The sequence below is a fragment of the Salmo salar genome, chromosome ssa06, assembly GCF_905237065.1.
Source record: "Salmo salar chromosome ssa06, Ssal_v3.1, whole genome shotgun sequence".
NCBI lineage: Eukaryota > Metazoa > Chordata > Actinopteri > Salmoniformes > Salmonidae > Salmo > Salmo salar.
The window spans coordinates 58,043,657-58,064,699 of NC_059447.1; the positions used below are offsets into that span (position 1 = coordinate 58,043,657).

Below are 21,043 nucleotides of genomic sequence, written 5' to 3' on the forward strand. Positions count from 1 at the left end.
AATGCAGTGTGTCCACTTTGAACAGTGCAACTAACCTTGTTTTATTCAACCAGGCTGAATATCAGCCAACTCTCCTATCTGAATTGCTGTTGTAGACTGAAGTAAATGGATGAGAGTGCCCCCTCTGACCATATATCATTATGCAACATGTTTACTCAGCCTGAAGAACATTTGATCTGGCACATACAGTCGTGGCCAAAAGTTTTGAGAATGACACAAATATTAATTTTCACAAAGTCTGCTGCCTTAGTTTGTATGATGGCAATTTGCATATCCTTCAGAATGTTATGAAGAGTGATAAGATGAATTGCAATGAATTGCAAAATCCCTCTTTGCCATGGAAATGAACTGAATCCCCCCAAAACATTTCCACTGCATTTCAGCCCTGCCACAAAAGGACCAGCTGACATCATGTCATTGATTCTCTCGTTAACACAGGTGTGAGTGTTGATGAGGATAAGGCTGGAGATCACTCTGTCATGCTGATTGAGTTCGAATAACAGACTGGAAGCTTCAAAAGGAGGGTGGTGCTTGGAATCATTGTTCTTCCTCTGTCAACCATGGTTACCTGCAAGGAAACACGTGCCGTCATCATTGCTTTGCACAAAAATGGCTTCACAGGCAAGGATATTGCTGCCAGTAAGATTGCACCTAAATCAACCATTTATCGGATCATCAAGAACTTCAAGGAGAGCGGCTCAGTTGTTGTGAAGAAGGCTTCAGGGCGCCTAAGAAATTCCAGCAAGCGCCAGGACTGTCTCCTAAAGTTGATTCAGCTGCGGGATCAGGGCACCACCAGTACAGAGCTTGCTCAGGAATGGCAGCAGGCAGGTGTGAGTGCATCTGCACGCACAGTGAGGCGAAGACTTTTGGAGGATTACCTGGTGTCAAGAAGGGCAGCAAAGAAGCCACTTCTCTCCAGGAAAAACATCAGGGACAGACTGATATTCTGCAAAAGGTACAGGGATTGGATGATGAATCCCCTTTCCGATTGTTTGGGGCATCTGGAAAAAAGCTTGTCCGGAGAAGACAAGGTGAGCTCTACCATCAGTCCTGTGTCATGCCAACAGTAAAGCATCCTGAGACCATTCATGTGTGGGGTTGCTTCTCAGCCAAGGGAGTGGGCTCACTCACAATTTTGCCTAAGAACACAGCCATGAATAAAGAATGGTACCAACACATCCTCCGAGAGCAACTTCTCCCAACCATCCGGGAACAGTTTGGTGACGAACAATGCCTTTTCCAGCATGATGGCGCACCTTGCCATAAGGCAAAAGTGATAACTAAGTGGCTCAGGGAACAAAACATCGATATTTTGGGTCCATGGCCAGGAAACTCCCCAGACCTTAATCCCATTGAGAACTTGTGGTCAATCCTCAAGAGGCTGGTGGACAAACAAAAACCCATAAATTCTGACAAACTCCAAGCATTGATTATGCAAGAATGGGCTGCCATCAGTCAGGATGTGGCCCAGAAGTTAATTGACAGCATGACACGGTGGATTGCAGAGGTCTTGAAAAAGAAGGGTCAACACTGTAAATATTGACTCTTTGCATCAACTTCATGTAATTGTCAATAAAAGCCTTTGACACTTAAATGCTTGTAATTATACTATACCATAGTAACATCTGACAAAAATATCTAAAGACACTGAAGCAGCAAACTTTGTGGGAAATTAATATTTGTGTCATTCTCAAAACTTTTGGCCACAACTGTAGAGCAATTCTTCATGTAGGATAATCTTTTTTTTTTTGGGGGGGGGCAGATATATGATAGCAAAATGTGTAGATTGCAGGAAATTAGCTTTAAAACTGCAAATTCTTCTCTGTCCCATACTGAAATGTGTAGACTAGCAGGAAATTAATTTTAAAACTGCCACATTTTCTCCCAGCCTCATGGCAAAATGTGAACAAGCACGAGATGCGCTATAAAATAGCAACAAAAACTGTAGAATTGCAGAAAATGTGCTTTCAAACGGCAACATTTTCACTTAGCCTCATTACAAAATGTACAGAATAGCATTATAAAACAGCACATTGTTCTCAATGCACCAAGGCAAAATGTGTTGAAATGCAGTAAATTGGCTGATTTCCCCAAAAAACTGTCGGTGCCCAAATGCAGTAGTCCGGCCCTGGTGTAACATTCCCGTTATAAAACATAAACATGCCCTTTGACCAAGATTTAAACTCCAACACTCCAGTCAATCTGAGCAAATGAAGAGTTCCTACTGTCTGCAGTCCATTGTTTAGTGCTGACTCAGTCGACTCGTTATAAATGGCTCAGCACACTACAGATACGCTCGTGGAGCTAAAACAAAAAGTTGGCAGTTGTATCGACGAAGCCAAAGACAGGCTTCATCGTCTTAGTAAAGACATATGGAGTTGTCCAGAACTCGCATATGAAGAAAGAAAGTCTCACGACAGGTTAGTTAAATTTTTCTCAGAGGAGAAGGGATGGACTGTGGACAGTCATTTTAAGCTCGAGACAGCATTCCGTGCCATATGGGGACCTGTCGGTGGCAAGGAGAGCAATAATGTCATAAATGTTGGTTTCTTGACTGAATACGACGCACTGCCGGGCATTGGACATGCATGTGGCCATAACCTCATTGCGGAAATAGGAGCTGCTGCAGCGATCGGATTAAAAGCTTTGGTAGAACGCACACCCGATTTTGCGGTCCCTGTACAGGTAAAATGTTTGAAGATATATTTTATGTGCGTGCTCACAGTTTCATGAAAATGTTGATTCAAAAGCGGTAACAAGAATGAGAAAGTATGCCTACTGTTTTGCTTCATGATTTGTCAACTCTTGCACAATTTAGCAGTCCATATTGGATACAGGTTCTGTGTGTCTTGAGCAATCAGGTTTACCGACATAACCGGTCGAGCGAGCCTGCCACAATGCACGCCCAAGTGCAAAGCACGCTCTCCACTTACCTCCAGTGTTCATTTTAGTATTTAGTATTTTATTAGGGTCCTCATTAGCTACTGCTAAAGCAGCAGCGATTTATCCGGCCGTCATTGTAAATAAGAATTTGTTCTTAACTGACTTGCCTAGTTAAATAAAAAAATGATGTGATGGAAACGAGGTGATATTTCAGTCTGATCAACTGTAGTCTACTGATTACAACCGCAGCTGCATATGCTATAGGCAATACTGTGACTTTTCCCCCCTGGCAAGGGTGAAGAAATTTGTAATGTTGTGTATTTATAGTCCATTTATTTGTGTTAGGAGAAAATCGTTTTATCCTAACACAAACACATGGGCTATAAATACATCAATTCATTTTCTGAAAATGTGAATGTGATCGAATTTGGTTTATATTTAAACTTGGGCTGGCTAGGCTACCTTGACCTTTTCAATCCACAATTATTAGCCGCCTGAATGTAAAAAAAACAAACAACAGTGATGGCATAGACTGTGAGTTACTTTTTTAATCGCAGTTGCATAGGCCTACACGATGTAAACCTGCATAATGCAAGCTCAGCCCTGTGAGTTCTATTGTCCAGTTGTTGTCTGTGTAAAGGAAACCCCCCTTAGTCTAGTTTTTAAATATAATTAATATAAACAAGTTCAAGGTTGCTGCAGTTTGACAGGGTTTTCATCCTCCCTAGGGTCAGGAGTTTTTTTTAAACCATGTGATCTGATTAGAAAAACTCTGGTCCTATCATAGCCCACACAAAAGCCCACACAAAACCTTTTTACAACTGATTAATCACTGTCATACCCAATAGGGTCTGGATGTATACCAGATCAGGAAAAACTCTGGGCCATGTTTTTTTTGCCCCACCACCCTGGGACCTGTGGTGCCACCTCTGCCTGAGGGTGCATGTTCTCCTCCTGGGAGTCTGCTGTTAGTCATTTAACATATTTATTGTAAAGAAACGGTGCCATAGACTGAGTGTGTTATATACTGTACACTCAGTGGCCAGTTTATTAGCTACACAAACGTTCACGAAAATGTTTTTTTCCTACAGACATTGAATCAAGTGGCCGTGGCTTGCTACATAAAGCAGGCAGACAGACATCGAGGCATTCAGTTACTGTTCGATTGAACATTAGAATGGGCAAAACAAGTGACCTAAGCGACTTTGAGCATGGTATGATCGTCGGTGCCAGGCGCGCCAGTTCCAGGATCTCAGAAACTGGCGGGCTTCCTGGGTTTGTCAAGCACAACTGTGTCAAGGGTTTACAGAGAATGGTGCGTCAAACACAACATATCCAGTCAGCTGTAGTCCTGTGGGCGAAAACAGCTCTTTGATGAGAGAGGTCGAAGGAGAATGGAAAGAATTGTGCAAGCTAACAGGTGCGCCATAAGCAGCATGAGTTCATGGCCCCATCTAGCCTGGTGTCAACGGTACAGGCTGGTGGTGGTGGGTGTAATGGTGTGGGGAGTGTTTTCTGACTTACAGTTCATATAAGGAAATCAGTCAATTGAAATAAATTCTTTAGGCACGAATTTATGAATTTCACATGACCGGGCAGGGGCGTAGCCATGGGTGGGTCTGGGAGGGCATAGGCCCACCCACTGGGGCGCCAGGCCCATCCAATCAGAATGAGTTCTTCCCCACAAAATGGCTTTATTACAGACATAAATACTCCTCAGTTTCATCAGCTGTCCGTGTGGCTGGTCTTAGAAGATCCCGCTGGTGAAGAAGCTGGATGTGGAGGTCCTGGGCTGGCATGGTTACTCGTGGTTTGCGGCTGTGTAATGATCATGCTGTTTAATCAGCACCTTTATATGCCACACCTGTCATGTGGAAGGAATATCTTGGCTAAATGCTCACTAACAGGGATGTAAACAAGGATAAATGCTCACTAACAGGGATGTAAACAAATTTGTGCACAAAATTGGAGAAATAAGCTTTTTGTGCATATGGAACATTTCTGGGATCTTTTGACACTTTACATGTTGCATTTATATTTTTGTTCAGTATAGATGGGTGTATCTAACAAACTGGCCACTGAGTGTATATTAGAAGTGAGTCAAAATAGGCTGCCATGATGTTTATTATTATGTAATAACCATGCTGTCGCTGGTGTAGTGGAGGGTATATGCAGGTATACGCTGTATACCCATTTATTTTTCAGTGGGCATTGTGTAAAGTCACTTCTTAATCCCCACAGATACGCATCAAAGTAGTGTAGTGGAGGTATATGCTGTATCAATTAATAGGGCTGATAGAACAGATTGGAATGTTTAGCTTAAAATGTTGATAAACTATTATTTATTCACATTTTAGGCTCAACAATGTACACACGGCAGTAGGCCTACGCGTGAATGTTCAAAAATGCAATTTGCGGGAAAACACCGTTCTAAAATGCGCACCGCACATGCAAGAGGTTTTATGGACAGAGATGGAAATATCCGTTAGGAAGAGGGGGGATTTAAAGATGCAACAACTATCATGGGTTGTTAATATGACTAGGATAATGCCTTTGGCTGCTAGACAATGAAATAACGTTGAAAGAAAACCAATAGAACAGGAGAACGCATGTGAAGAAGTCTTTATAAAAAGAATTGCCTATAAATATAGCCGGCTATTATCTCCACATGCAAATAAAAGCCTCACTCTGGGCAAGAAAATCAGCTCTGCATTGTTGCCACCTCACTGAAACCCCCAACTCTAGGGGGACCTCCCTTACACATGCAATAACCTGAAGCATCATTTTGAGTGCATTGTAAAATTGGATGTGCATGAACCTAATGCTCATTTTATTTTGGTATCAGCCCTCTCATCTACAGTGTGCCATTTATTGGCTTGTAATAGCTCTGACAAGGGTTAGGAGTTTTTCTGGACACATTGACCAGCCAACTCTTCCTCCACAGGTGACAGTGTTGGGAACCCCAGCAGAGGAGGATGGAGGGGGTAAAATCGACCTGATAAGGGAGAGGGCGTTTGATGGCATGGATGTGGTATTCATGGCTCATCCCTCACAGGAGGATGCTTCCTGGCTGCCAGATGTGGCTGAACATGAGTAAGGTTATTTCACGGGCTCACACACAAAGTCTATTGTATTTTTGTGGCCCCCGATGGCACCACATTTCTTTTATAGCGCACTACTAAAAGGGTACATTTGGGAAACATACACAATCTTTCGTAATACAAAACATATGTATCCCACTTCTCATAGTCAATGGCTGCTAGAACGGAAAACATATTAGGTAGAGATCCATGTTGTAGAGTGCAATCCATTGTTGGCAGAGAACCCCTTGTGAAATATGCATGAACTCTGTACTGGGGCCCCTAGCTGCATTGCAGAGTGCTATTTCAGGCTGCAGTCAGACCAGTTGCAACATGTGAGATACCACTGATGAATCTCAGAATAAACCAGGCCAACATCATGACTCTGAGGCCTAGGTCTGGTTTCTTGTTTCATTACCAGCGAAAGGCATAAGTTGATACACACTCAAAAATGTTGTAAGTGGTGCTGACTAATAGAATAGTACACTTGTGTGAAAAATCTATTCAGATAGTCGCACACTCTAAATATGCTCCCAATATTTTATGGGTAAAGACCAACGTTTTGGCACAATTTTTCAATTTCCAGTGTCATAGTGAGATACCATGGCAAGGCATCTCATGCTGCAGCCTATCCCTGGGAAGGGGTCAACGCGCTGGACGCTGCTGTGCTTGCCTACAATAACCTTTCAGTGCTCAGACAGCAACTCAAGCCAGACTGGAGAATCCACGGTGAGGGACAGCTCAGTTAACATAAACACGTACTGTATGTTCCTCCTGATCTTGTCCTCAAGAGTAATATTTATTTCCACAATAACAACTTCAGAGGCATTTTAAACTCTACGCAGAAGGAATGGGAGGCCTTTAAACTCCATGTAGCAAACATTTACCAAGTATAGTTCTACATTGCTTCCTTGTGTGGTCCTGTGCAGGTATCATCAAGCATGGAGGGGTGAAACCCAACATCATCCCCGCCTACACAGAGCTGGAGTACTATCTCCGAACTCCCTCACGTAAAGACTTGCCCACCATCAAGGCCAAGGCTGAGATGTGTTTTAGATCCGCTGCCATGGCAACTGGCTGTGAAGTAAGCACAATGACAAAATCACCACGAAGACAAACAATCATTTAAGAGAAATATGTGAATAATTTATCCAGAGCAGGGTTGGGGTCAATTCTGAATTGAGTTGTGAATTAGTCTATAATTAAAATTAAATTCTTGAATTTTAATTACATTCTAATTGGCCGCACTCCACAGGAAGCAGACTTTTTTTTATTGAATTTGATTGGAAGGAAGTAGAATTTAATTAAATTAAATTCATGGAAATTAAAATGGATCATTTATTGCATACGTCATTACGCACGTGTTTATTTTGACATCATGTATGGTTACCAATACTATGTTTAACATGTTCTTGAAACATTTCATATTTAAAACTCATCCTCCTAAAGTGTATTTAAATAATTACAGTCCTCTGGAAAAATTCTTAGAACATTTTGTAGGTTGTCTGTAATTTATTCATAATTCACTTACATGTTATAAAATATTAGGGTGAAAAATAATTTCCCAGAATGCGTTAGATCAAACACGCTAGAATTGAAGGGAGCAACCTAACGTTATCATGGCAAAAATACAGACAAAATACTGTTTGGCATCTTTCAGTTATATAATCCAGTTTATATTTGAAATTATATCTATATTCTTTGCAGTAATAAGTGGCAGATGCCTTTGGCAAAATGTTTGAGACTCATATGTTTCATGTCTCCATTCATTTCTTTGAATTGGTTTGAATTCAATTCTACTTGCTTCAAATCAAATTCAATATGCTAAGCAAGTGATGCATCATTTTCCTAGTCTTTTAACTTGTGTAGGCTTTTTGAATGATATCCACAAACACAAATATAATTGTGCCTTCAGAAAGTATTTATATTCCTTCACTTATTCCACATTTTGTTGTGTTAAAGCCTGAATTCAAAATTGGTTAAATATATATTTTTTCTCATCCATCTACACACAATACCCCATAATCACAAAGTGAAAACATGTTTTTAGAAATTCTATGAAATTTATTGAAAATAGAAATACAGAAATATCTAATTTACAGAAGTATTCACACCCCTGAGTCAATACTTTGTTGTAGATGCACGTTTAGCGGCGATTACAGCTGTGAGTCTTTTTAGGTAAGTCTATAAGATCTTTGCACACTTGGATTGTACAATATTTGTCCATTATTCTTTAAAAAAAATTCAAGCTCTGTCAAGTTATTTTGATGATCATTGCTAAACAGCCATTTTCAAGTCTCGATTTTCAAGCCAATTTAAGTCAACTGTAACTAGGTCACTCAGGAACATTCAATGTCGTCTTCGTAAGCAACTCCAGGTAGATTTCTTTTAGATTATTGTCCTTCTGAAAGATGAATTTGTCTCTCAGTGTCTGTTGGAAAGCAGACTGAATCAGGTTTTCCTCTAGGATTTTGCTTGTATTCAGTTCCTTTTTATCCCAAAAAACTCCCTAGTCCTTGCCGATGACAAACATACCCGTAACATGATGCAGCCACGACCATGCTTGATTTGCCCCAATCATACCGCTTTGTATTCATTTCGATGCCACATTTTTTGCAGTATTACTTAAGTGCCTTGTTGCAAACAGGATGCATATTTTGGAATATTTTTATTCTGTAGAGCAGGTGTGCCCAACCTTCTTTGATGTGAGATCTACTTTTTCATTTGCCAGCCTGATGAGATCTACCAGTCTCTAAATCTAAACCAACCAACAAAATGTATGAAACGCAACTCACCACTGAGTATGGACCTGCTGCTATGATACCTATTTGATACCCAAATATAATGTGGACCAATAACATGTTTTCCACAAATAAGTGCAACTAATTTAATTTCCTACCTTAGTGTGACTTTTGGCATTGGGTGTATACTAGTAGTTTTTCATTGTCAAGGCTGTAGCAGCTTGTTGCAAGTCTCATGCAAGCCACAAGGTGGTCATCAGTCATAGTAGATCTGTACTTAATGTGAGAAAATGCAGACTCACAGAGGTAGGCTGATCCAAAAAGGGCAGTTAAGTTGAGAGCACATCTTCTTATGTTGGGATACTTCTCTAGCAGTAGCTCCCAGAACTCTTCCTTCATCTCAGTGGTTGCCCTGGATTTCAGCTGAATGTCATTTTAAAGGGTGAGAATTTCAGTTTCTGCTATAGATGTGTCCAACTGAACATGTGATCCCATTTTGGAGACAATGTCTTCCACATTTATGTCTGTGCCAACCAAATGGAAAGCATATACAGTGCCTTGCGAAAGTATTCGGCCCCCTTGAACTTTTCGACCTTTTGCCACATTTCAGGCAAACTTTTTTAACAAATAAAAAACTGAAAAATTGGGCGTGCAAAATTATTTAGCCCCCTTAAGTTAATACTTTGTAGCGCCACCTTTTGCTGCGATTACAGCTGTAAGTCGCTTGGGGTATGTCTCTATCAGTTTTGCACATCGAGAGACTGACATTTTTGCCCATTCCTCCTTGCAAAACAGCTCGAGCTCAGTGAGGTTGGATGGAGAGCGTTTGTGAACAGCAGTTTTCAGTTCTTTCCACAGATTCTCGATTGGATTCAGGTCTGGACTTTGACTTGGCCATTCTAACACCTGGATATGTTTATTTGTGAACCATTCCATTGTAGATTTTGCTTTATGTTTTGGATCATTGTCTTGTTGGAAGACAAATCTCCGTCCCAGTCTCAGGTCTTTTGCAGACTCCATCAGGTTTTCTTCCAGAATGGTCCTGTATTTGGCTCCATCCATCTTCCCATCAATTTTAACCATCTTCCCTGCCCCTGCTGAAGAAAAGCAGGCCCAAACCATGATGCTGCCACCACCATGTTTGACAGTGGGGATGGTGTGTTCAGGGTGATGAGCTGTGTTGCTTTTACGCCAAACATAACGTTTTGCATTGTTGCCAAAAAGTTCGATTTTGGTTTCATCTGACCAGAGCACCTTCTTCCACATGTTTGGTGTGTCTCCCAGGTGGCTAGTGGCAAACTTTAAACAACACTTTTTATGGATATCTTTAAGAAATGGCTTTCTTCTTGCCACTCTTCCATAAAGGCCAGATTTGTGCAGTATACGACTGATTGTTGTCCTATGGACAGAGTCTCCCACCTCAGCTGTAGATCTCTGCAGTTCATCCAGAGTGATCATGGGCCTCTTGGCTGCATCTCTGATCAGTCTTCTCCTTGTATGAGCTGAAAGTTTAGAGGGGCGGCCAGGTCTTCGTAGATTTGCAGTGGTCTGATACTCCTTCCATTTCAATATTATCGCTTGCACAGTGCTCCTTGGGATGTTTAAAGCTTGGGAAATCTTTTTGTATCCAAATCCGGCTTTAAACTTCTCCACAACAGTATCTCGGACCTGCCTGGTGTGTTCCTTGTTCTTCATGATGCTCTCTGCGCTTTAAACGGACCTCTGAGACTATCACAGAGCAGGGGCATTTATACGGAGACTTGATTACACACAGGTGGATTCTATTTATCATCATTAGTCATTTAGGTCAACATTGGATCATTCAGAGATCCTCACTGAACTTCTGGAGAGAGTTTGCTGCACTGAAAGTAAAGGGGCTGAATAATTTTGCACGCCCAATTTTTCCGTTTTTTATTTGTTAAAAAAGTTTTAAATATCCAATAAATTTCGTTCCACTTCATGATTGTGTCCCACTTGTTGTTGATTCTTCACAGAAAATTACAGTTTTATATCTTTATGTTTGAAGCCTGAAATGTGACAAAAGGTCGAAAAGTTCAAGGGGGCCGAATACTTTCGCAAGGCACTGTATAAGTGGCAATAGGCTCAAGTGATGCGAAGTCAGTGAAACGACTGTCAAACTCAGATAAGATGCTCTGGACTTATTGAACACGGAATGAGACCATGCAACTCATTATGCGATATGTTAAGCACATACTCCTGAACTTATTTAGGCTGGCCATAACAAAGGGTTTGAATACTTATTGACGCAAGACAATTCAGTTAAATTTTTTTATTCATTTCAACATTTTTCGACAAACCAAATTCCACTTTGACATTATGGAGTATTGTGTGTAGATCAGAGGCACAATCTCAATTTAATCCATTTAAAATTCAGGCTGTAACACAACAAAATGTAGAAAAAGTCAAGAGTTGTGAATACTTTCTGAAGGCCCTGTATATCATGACTGTGTTTTCACGAATTTGCTAATATAATCATCAAGCCCATTTAAAAGATTAGGGGACATGATACGGAAGTAAAGCGGAAGAGGCGGTTACTTTTACAGGATATTTAAATTCTGATTCCTGTTGGGTGTGGCCAATGAGTTGAATATAATTAAATTCAGAAATTCCAAATTGACCCTAACCAAAGCGATTTACCAATTTATTTATTTTTTTTTTAAAGGTTGAACTGGAGTTCGCAAGGAATGCCTTTCACAACGTCCTGCGGAATCCCACCCTGCATGGGTTGTATGAGGTAAACGGCAAGGCTTTGGGGATGGAATTCACTACAGATGAAGAGGTCCTCAAAAACTCCTCTGGTAAGACAGCAATTCAACTGTGCATCCCTCACTGTGCTTTCCACAGGCCATATTGTGGTCATTGGAAGAACTAGGAGGCAATGTTCTTGTTATACAATGAAACTGTAATGCTGTAATGTAGAATGAAAGACAATTGATTGTTTGTAATCTCCACAGGCTCCACAGACTTTGGCAATGTGTCTTTTATTGTACCTGGAATCCACCCTTACTTTTACATTGGCTCAGATGCTCTAAACCACACAGAGGAATACACCGTAGCTGCTGGTATGTCTTTATCATACACCTGAAATCAATTAGAAACACAGTAGATACGGTGCATTCGGAAAATATTCAGACCCCTTGACTTTTTCCACATTTTGTTACGTTACAGCCTTATTCTAAAATTGAATACATTGTTTTTTCCCCCTCATCAATCTACACACAATACCCCATAATGAAAAGCAAAAACAGGTTTCTGAAATTTTAGAAAGTGTATTAAAAATTAAACACTGAAATATAACATTTACATAAGTATTCAGACTCTTTACTTTATCGCTGCCAAGCACCTTTGGCAGCGATTACAGCCTTGAGTCTTCTTGGGTATGACACTACAAGCTTGGCAGACCTGTATTTGGAGAGTTTCTCCCATTCTTCTCTGCAAATTCTCTCAAGCTCTGTCAGGTTGGATTGGGAGCGTCAATGCACAGCTATTTTCAGGTCTGTCAAGAGATTTTTGATTGAGTTCAAGTCCGGGCTCTGGCTGGGCCACTCAAGGACATTCAGAGACTTGTCCGGAAACGCAGGAGTGGCTGTCTTGGCTGTGCGCTTAGGGTCGTTGTCCTGTTGGAAGGTGAACCTTCGCCAGAGTCTGAGGTCCTAGGCACTCTGGAGCAGGTTTTCATCAAGTATCTCTCTGTACTTTGTTCCATTCATCTTTCCCTCGATCCTGACTAGTCACCCAGTCCCTGCCGCTGAAAAACATCCCCACAGCATGATGCTGCCACCACCAATCTTCTTCACCGTAGGGATGGTGCCAGCTGTCCTCCAGACCTGACACTTGGCATTCAGGCCAAAGAGTTCAATCTTGGTTTCATCAGTCCAGAGAATCTTGTTTCTCATGGTCTGAGTCCTAGCAAGCTATCATGTGCCTTTTACTGAGGAGTGGCTTCCGTCTGGCCACTCTACCATAAAGGCCTGATTGGTGTAGTTCTGCAGAGATGGTTGTCCTTCTGGAAGGTTCTCCAATCTCCACAGAGGAACTCTGGAGCTCTATTATAGTGACCATCAGGTTCTTGGTCATCTCCCTGACCAAGGCCCTTCTCCCCCGATTGCTCAGTTTGGCTTTGCGGTCAGCTCTAGGAAGAGTCTTCGTGGTTCTAAACTTCTTTAATTTAATAATGATGGAGGCCACTGTGTTCTTGGGGACCTTCAATGTTGCCATTCCCCAGATCTGTGCCGCGACACAATCCTATCTTAGAGCTCTACGGACAATTCCTTTGACCTCATGTCTTGGTTTTTGCTCTGACATGCACTGTCAACTGTGGGACCTTATATAGACAGGTGTGTGCCTTTCCAAATCATGTCCAATCAATGGAATTTACCACAAGTGGACTCCAATCAAGTAGTAGAAACATCTTAAGGATGATCAATGGAAACAGGATGCACCTGAGCTAAATTTTGAGTCTTATAGCAAAGGGTCTGAATACTTACGTAATTGAGGTGTATGTGTATATATATATATATATATATATATATATATATATATATATACACACTGCTCAAAAAAATAAAGGGAACACTTAAACAACACATCCTAGATCTGAATGAAAGAAATAATCTTATTAAATACTTTTTTCTTTACATAGTTGAATGTGCTGACAACAAAATCACACAAAAATAATCAATGGAAATCCAATTTATCAACCCATGGAGGTCTGGATTTGGAGTCACACTCAAAATTAAAGTGGAAAATCACACTACAGGCTGATCCAACTTTGATGTAATGTCCTTAAAACAAGTCAAAATGAGGCTCGGTAGTGTGTGTGGCCTCCACGTGCCTGTATGACCTCCCTACAACGCCTGGGCATGCTCCTGATGAGGTGGCGGATGGTCTCCTGAGGGATCTCCTCCCAGACCTGGACTAAAGCATCCACCAACTCCTGGACAGTCTGTGGGGCAACGTGGCGTTGGTGGATGGAGCGAGACATGATGTCCCAGATGTGCTCAATTGGATTCAGGTCTGGGGAACGGGCGGGCCAGTCCATAGCATCAATGCGTTCCTCTTGCAGGAACTGCTGACACACTCCAGCCACATGAGGTCTAGCATTGTCTTGCATTAGGAGGAACCCAGGGCCAACCGCACCAGCATATGGTCTCACAAGGGGTCTGAGGATCTCATCTCGGTACCTAATGGCAGTCAGGCTACGTCTGGCGAGCACATGGAGGGCTGTGCGGCCCCCCAAAGAAATGTCACCCCACACCATGACTGACCCACCGCCAAACCGGTCATGCTGGAGGATGTTGCAGGCAGCAGAACGTTCTCCACGGCGTCTCCAGACTCTGTCACGTCTGTCACGTGCTCAGTGTGAACCTGCTTTCATCTGTGAAGAGCACAGTGCGCCAGTGGCGAATTTGCCAGTCTTGGTGTTCTCTGGAAAATGCCAAACGTCCTGCACGGTGTTGGGCTGTAAGCACAACCCTCACCTGTGGACGTCAGGCCCTCATACCACCCTCATGGAGTGGTATGTTTCTGACCGTTTGAGCAGACACATGCACATTTGTGGCCTGCTGGAGGTCATTTTTCAGGGCTCTGGCAGTGCTCCTCCTGCTCCTCCTTGCACAAATGCGGAGGTAGCGGTCCTGCTGCTGGGTTGTTGCCCTCCTACGGCCTCCTCCACGTCTCCTGATGTACTGGCCTGTCTCCTGGTAGCGCCTCCATGCTCTGGACACTACGCTGACAGACACAGCAAACCTTCTTGCCACAGCTCGCATTGATGTGCCATCCTGGATGAGCTGCACTACCTGAGCCACTTGTGTGGGTTGTAGACTCCGTCTCATGCTACCACTAGAGTGAAAGCACCACCAGCATTCAAAAGTGACCAAAACATCAGCCAGGAAGCATAGGAACTGAGAAGTGGTCTGTGGTCTCCACCTGCAGAACCACTCCTTTATTGGGGGTGTCTTGCTTATTGCCTATAATTTCCACCTGTTGTCTATTCCATTTGCACAACAGCATGTGAAATTTATTGTCAATCAGTGTTGCTTCCTAAGTGGACAGTTTGATTTCACAGAAGTGTTATTGACTTGGAGTTACATTGAGTTGTTTAAGTGTTCTCTTTATTTTTTTGAGGAGTGTATATATATATATATATATATTTTTTTTTAATATATATAAATCTGCAAACATTTCTAAAAAACTGTTTTTGCTTTGTCATTATGGGGTATTGTGTGTAGATTGATGAGGGAAACAAATCATTGAATCAATTTTAGTCTGTAACGTATCAAAATGTGGAAAAGGGGAAGGGTCTGAATACTTTCTGAATGAGCTGTAATCTACTCCATTAGATAGAAAAAAGTAGTTTTTTTCCAGTTCAGTTCAGTAAATCTTTATTGTCCCAGAAGGGCAATTTGAGTGCAGCATTAAAATATGTATAAAACACAAACAGGTTTTCCTACCCCTGTCTTACAGTAACTGTCCAGTGAAAATATAGGTGCAGTACCAGACAAAAGTTTGGACACCAAGGGTTTTTCTTTATTTGTACTTTTTTCTACATTTTAGATTAATAGTGAAGACATCAAAACTAGGAAATAACACATATGGAATCATGTAGTAACCAAAAAAGTGTGTAACACTCATGATGCAAAGAGTGCAATTTCTGAGGCTTGTAACTCTAATTAACTTATCCTTTGCAGCAAAGGTAACTCTGGGTCTTCTTTTACTGTGGTGATCCTCATGAGAGCCCGTTTCATCATAGTGCTTGATGGTTTTTGCGACTGCACTTGAAGAAAGTTTCAAAGTTCTTGAAATGTTCCTTATTGACTGACCTTCATGCCTTGAAGTAATGATGAATTGTCATTTATCATTGCTTTTTTGAGCTGTTCTTGCCATAAAATGGACTTGGTCTTTTACCAAATAGGGCTATCTTCTGTATACCACCCTACCTTGTCACAACACAACTGATTGGCTCAAATGCATTAAGAAGGAAAGAAATTCCACAAATTAACTTCGCACACCTGTTAATTGAAATGCATTCCAGGTGGCTACCTCATGAAGCTGTTTGAGAGAATACCAAGAGTGTGCAAAGCAGTCATCAAGGCAAAGGGTGGCTACTTTGAAGAATCTCAAATATGAAATATATTTTGATTTGTTTAACACTTTTTTGGTTACTACATGATTCCATATGTGTTCTTTCATAGTTTTGATGTCTTCACTATTATTCTACAATGTAGAAAATAGTACAAATAAAGAAAAACCCTGCAATGAGTAGGTGTATCCAAACTTTTGACTGGTACTGTATATTAGGTAATATAGTATTCAATAATCTTCACATAGGCTTACTTGTGTGTGTCTCTGAATCCATCGTCTAGGTGATGATAAAGCTCAGTTCTACACCCTGCGGGTGGCCAAGGCACTGGCCATGACAGCACTGGATGTGCTGCTGTGCCCAGAGCTGCTGCAGAGAGCCAGAGAGGACTTAAAGGAGGCTAACCTAAAGGAGGAGCAGGCCCTGAGAGGGGCCTCAGAGGCCAAACATTGTGGAGGGGCAGCCCAGCACTGAACCACATACTGTATATTAACAGTAGGCTCTGTCAGATAGCCTACCATGTCACCTCCTGCCCACCTGATTCAACCAATCAACTTCATGATCTCATTGAAATGAATTAGCTAACTTAAGTGTGGGGCTAGAACAAAACACTGTGATCTGTAGCTCTCTATTGACCAATGTTTGTGTTCACTGATCTTTCTGGTCAAAGGTAACCATAATAGAGTGAAATACTACTGATCCACTGGTCAGGTTTGATATTCCAACAGCTGATAATGGGCTATTGATAGGAGGAAAATCTTAATAAACTTAGTTTTCAGCTATTCAATAGGCCCTAAAAGCACTATTTGGTGCTTCTACCAAAGATATGTTCTGTTATGTGTGAGCACTTGAATTGTTATTATCATTACATTATGAAAACACCCTGTAACGGATGGGCCATAGAAAGGTTTTTTTTGTTCTTTATTTTGGTTAGGCCAGGGTGTTACATTGGGTGGGTGTTCTATGCTCATTTTCTATGTTGTCTGTTTCATTGATTTTGGCCGTGTGGCTTCCAATCAGGCACAGCTGTTGTTGGTTGTTGCTGATTGGGAGTCACACATAAGTGCCTGTTTTTCCGTTGGGGTTTTGTGGGTAATTGTTTCTGTTGTGTGGTTTTCACCGACAGAACTGTTGGCTTTCGTTTTCCCTGTTTGTTTTTTGAAGTGTATCATTAAAAATCATTATGACCACTTACCACGCTGCATCTTGGTCCCCTCTTCCAGACGATTGTTACACACCCTCATTACATTTTGTAAAGCCTTTTTTTGTAGGATATACCTTTCCAGCCTTTGGTTGAAATCAGGCTTAATTCCAAACAGATGTCATATCAATGTGGCATTGGATAAGCCTAAATGCATTGGAAAAGCAGGTTCAATTTCAAATACTTTGCTCGCCTGATCACTGGGCTCAAAGAACCAATCACACAATGTTTGTTGGAGACAGACAGGTCTCCTTATAAGGCGCCACTCGCCCGCCACTGGTCATTCTCGCCTCTCTTCCTTGCGGAAGAGACTATGCTCACTAAAGTTCTGTTCCGCACGACGAGATCACTGTCTTCCTACTGAACTGTTCTCAAGCGAACAGTGAGGTTAACACTGCCAAACGTGGGGCCTCAGCTCCTGTCGATGGTGTTGAGTACTGACCAAAAGGAAAGTTTTGCTTTGAGTATACAGCTAGCTATCGAGACTTGGTTAGCCCACGCTGCAAGGCTCGCTGGAAAGTTAGCTAAACACACCAGCATTACTACCAGCAAAAGTAACATTGCTAGCTCCCGTTTCTTGTCTAGCTAGCTTTGAAGCTAGCTAAAAGTACTTCAACAAGCTAGCTCTCGCCGGGAAGACTTAGCTAAGCTGGGTAACATGCTAAGTCAGCACTTGCTTTCCCGTGCACCCTGTGCACGGTATGGACTTTCCCAAGACCGCCCTCAAGTGAAGGCTGTGTAGCGCAGTCCGTTCGTGGGCCCTATCACCCTCACAGCCTGCAGGCGAGGAGGCTACCCCGCAACCTCAACCCACATGGGTGGAGGTAGCAGAGAGTTACCCAGAGGACCTCAAACCGCTGTTTGATGAGCTTGCAGCGGGGGAAGGGGACCTTGTCATCGACAAGTTTGATAGCAGGGAAATGACTGGCATCTTCCCAGAGGGGGAAGAGGAAGCCCCAGACTTGAGGCCCTCTTCCTACCTCAGCGGAGCTAGGATACCCAATGACAGATTTGGACTTATCGATGTCTGCAGACGGACAGTGGTCAGACTCAAGATCGTGGAGGAGGACAAGGGCTTTGGCAATCCACCGGTGGTCGAGCCGTCACTGGCTAACCACCTCAACCCCAGTGCCTTGTCAGTGACCAGCACTGCTCTCCCTGAAGCGTTTCACCGCCTCCATATTCCATAAGGACTACATATCTGCGGCACGTTCTGTATGGGCATTGAACGTAACGTACCTACTGTTGGCTTACCCGGCCAATTTGTTGCTAGAGATATGCAATATCTTAGGCAAAGGCACAGTCATCCAGTACGTATGGGACGAGATCTGTCATTGCAGATCTCAACCTCCGGGCCTCCAGAGTCATCATACAAGGCTGTGGGCGCGCCATGAGCCCTGCGGTGGTGGAGCCTTGTGGCTCAACTTGTCCAGCCTCTCGGACAAGGAAAAGGCAGATTTCTTACACAGTCCTATCGCACCAAAGGAACGATTTGGGCCTTCTGTCGCCATCATAACCGATACACAAGAACTTTGTAAGGTAGGCGAAGCCTTTAACTTCTGCTTGCCCTGCAGATCTTGGTAACGCGGTAACTCGGTCTCCCCTTCCATGAGCCAACGCTTTGCGGTAGGGAGAGGGAAACACGCTGGCACCAGGAGTTTTTGCAACACAAAACCCTCAGCAACGCAGCAGGCTGCGAACCCTCAGTTCGACTCTCCTAACAGAGACCGACGAGGGAAGCGGTCCTTCGCTGCTGCCTCATCGAGGTCCCACCCACTTAATTCCCTCGGGGAAAGAAGGGACGTCCGACCTAGGGGTACGTCTCCAGCGGCAGTGAGGGGCATCCAACAGTTCACTTCATGTCCCGACTTGGAGCACTTCTTTTTTTAAGAGATTAATTTGTTCAAAACTGTTGTCTTTCTCTCTCTTTGAGTCTACTACTCACCATATTTTATCCACTGCAGTGCTAGCTAGCTGTAGCTTATACTAGATTCATTCTCTGACCTTTTGATTGGGTGGACAACATGTCACTTCATGCTGCAAAAGCTCTGATGGGTTGGAGGATGTCCTCCATAAGTTGTCATAATTACTGTGTAAGTCTATGGAAGAGGGTGAGAACCATAAGCCGCCTAGGTTTTCTATTGAAGTTAATGTACCCAGAGGAGGACAGAAGCTAGCTGTCCTCCTGCTACACCATGGTGCTACCCTACAGAGTGCTGCTGAGGCTACTGTAGACTTTCATTGCAAAACAGTGTGTTTGAATCAATTATTTGTGAATATATTTTGTATCGTTTTATCTAAAAAGGCTAACTTTTTAAATGTTACACAAAACAAATAAATAAATGACATTCACGGAGGAGGATGGTCCTCCCCTTCCTCCTCTGAGGAGCCTCCACTGTCACAGACTGTCTCTCAGCTCTCTGTAACTGGAAGAGCCCCTCGATCTTCTTCTCACGCACTCCCCTAGGTGTAGTGTCATTGTGAACAGGGTGGCGTGAAGTTCACGAGGGTCCCCACAGCTCTGCCACACGATAAATTACCTCGAACTGCTGACAGTGTTTTATTCGAACTGATAAACTTTTTGCTCTTCCTTTGATATTGTCATATCCTTGTCAGGACAGACAATACGACTGTAGTGGCATACATCAACACATCAGGGTGTCACTAGCTCTCTGCATTGACACAGACTAGCTGTCAAGACTGTGGAGCAGGGCACACTTCCTCTCATTACCTGTGGCTCAGTTGGTAGAGCATGGTGTTTGCAACGCCAGCATGGTGTGTGCAACGCCAGGGTTGTGGGTTCGATTCCCACGGGGTGCCAGTACAAAAAAAATTTATGAAATGTATGCATTCACTACTGTAAGTCGCTCTGGATAAGAGCGTATCGCTAAAATGACAAAAAAAAAATGTTTAATTACGCATGACTCCTCTCATTACTTGTTGTCCAGAGGGAACCTGTTATGGGTAGACTCCATCCCTAGGTGGTGAACCAGATCTGGGAGTGATACGGTCTAGCCGCCGTAAATCTCTTCACATAGCACAAAGACGTGTTGTCTGTTGTTCTTGGCGATAGCAGGATACACACCACTGGGATTGGACGCGCTGGCACACGCTTGGCAAAGGGGTAACTCTCTACGCTTTTCCTCCTCTATGCTTGATACTCCCCACTCTAAGCAGAGTGAGGGAACAAGTATTATCCCTCATCTTGTTAGCCCCTCGATGGCCAGGGAGGCTCTGGTTAGCAGTTCTGGTTAGGCTCTGAAGCCTTGACAACTACCGTTACGCTGGGATCTTTCGACCCAGGTGGGCAGAGAGATTTTACACCCTCACCAAGAAACCATGGCCATCTGGACCTGGCCTCTGAGAGGATACATTTGGTGGTGTGGCCGAAAAACAGTTCACTGTTAAGGTCTATTCAGCCGCTATCTCGGCCTGTCATATAGGCTTCGAGGACAACACAGAAACACCCTATGTTATGAAGGGAGAGCATCGCTTACGCCCAGTCTCCAAGCCTTTAGCCCCATCTTGGGATCTTTCTTTTGTGCATGGGCCAATTTCACAGCAACCTTTTGAGCCTCTGGAAATATCTCTCATTCAAGACATCTTTGCTGATCTTTGCACTTACATCTGCACAATGAGTGAGTGAGCTGCACGCAGTCCACCATTCATGCCTACAGTTTGCCCCAGGGTTATCAAGGGTAACATTCTTACCCAAACCCACCTTTATGCCTATTGTCAGTGGCAATTAAAATTGTCTCGCTTAAAATTTTGTTAATGGCTTTCCACCTGCCGCCCTGCACTTCTACGGAAAAATAGCATCTCCACCGTTTATGTCCAGTATGCAATTTGCGCATTTGCTTGGATGAAGTGAGAGTATTGCGCTAGAACGACAGTGACCTCTGTGACTTTTGGGCGCCTCCCTGCAAGGGCTGTCCCCCATTTGGATAGTGGAGGCTATTTTATTGGAGAATATAATAGCAAGGTTTTTATTTGTATATTATTTTGTATCTGCAATATTAAAGCTGATCTACCC

General features: G+C 42.9%; 1 protein-coding gene across 1 annotated transcript; it reads left to right on the plus strand.

The window, feature by feature from the left end:
- The first annotated feature begins 1,710 nt into the window (after positions 1-1,710).
- Positions 1,711-19,366, plus strand: LOC106607711 (xaa-Arg dipeptidase). Its single transcript, XM_014204958.2, has 7 exons — positions 1,711-2,688; positions 5,831-5,979; positions 6,553-6,695; positions 6,896-7,050; positions 11,391-11,526; positions 11,683-11,790; positions 16,093-19,366. The coding sequence occupies exons 1-7, from the start codon at positions 2,275-2,277 to the stop codon at positions 16,281-16,283; spliced, it is 1,296 nt and encodes a 431-aa protein (XP_014060433.2). The 5' UTR covers positions 1,711-2,274; the 3' UTR covers positions 16,284-19,366.
- The last annotated feature ends 1,677 nt before the right edge of the window (positions 19,367-21,043 follow it).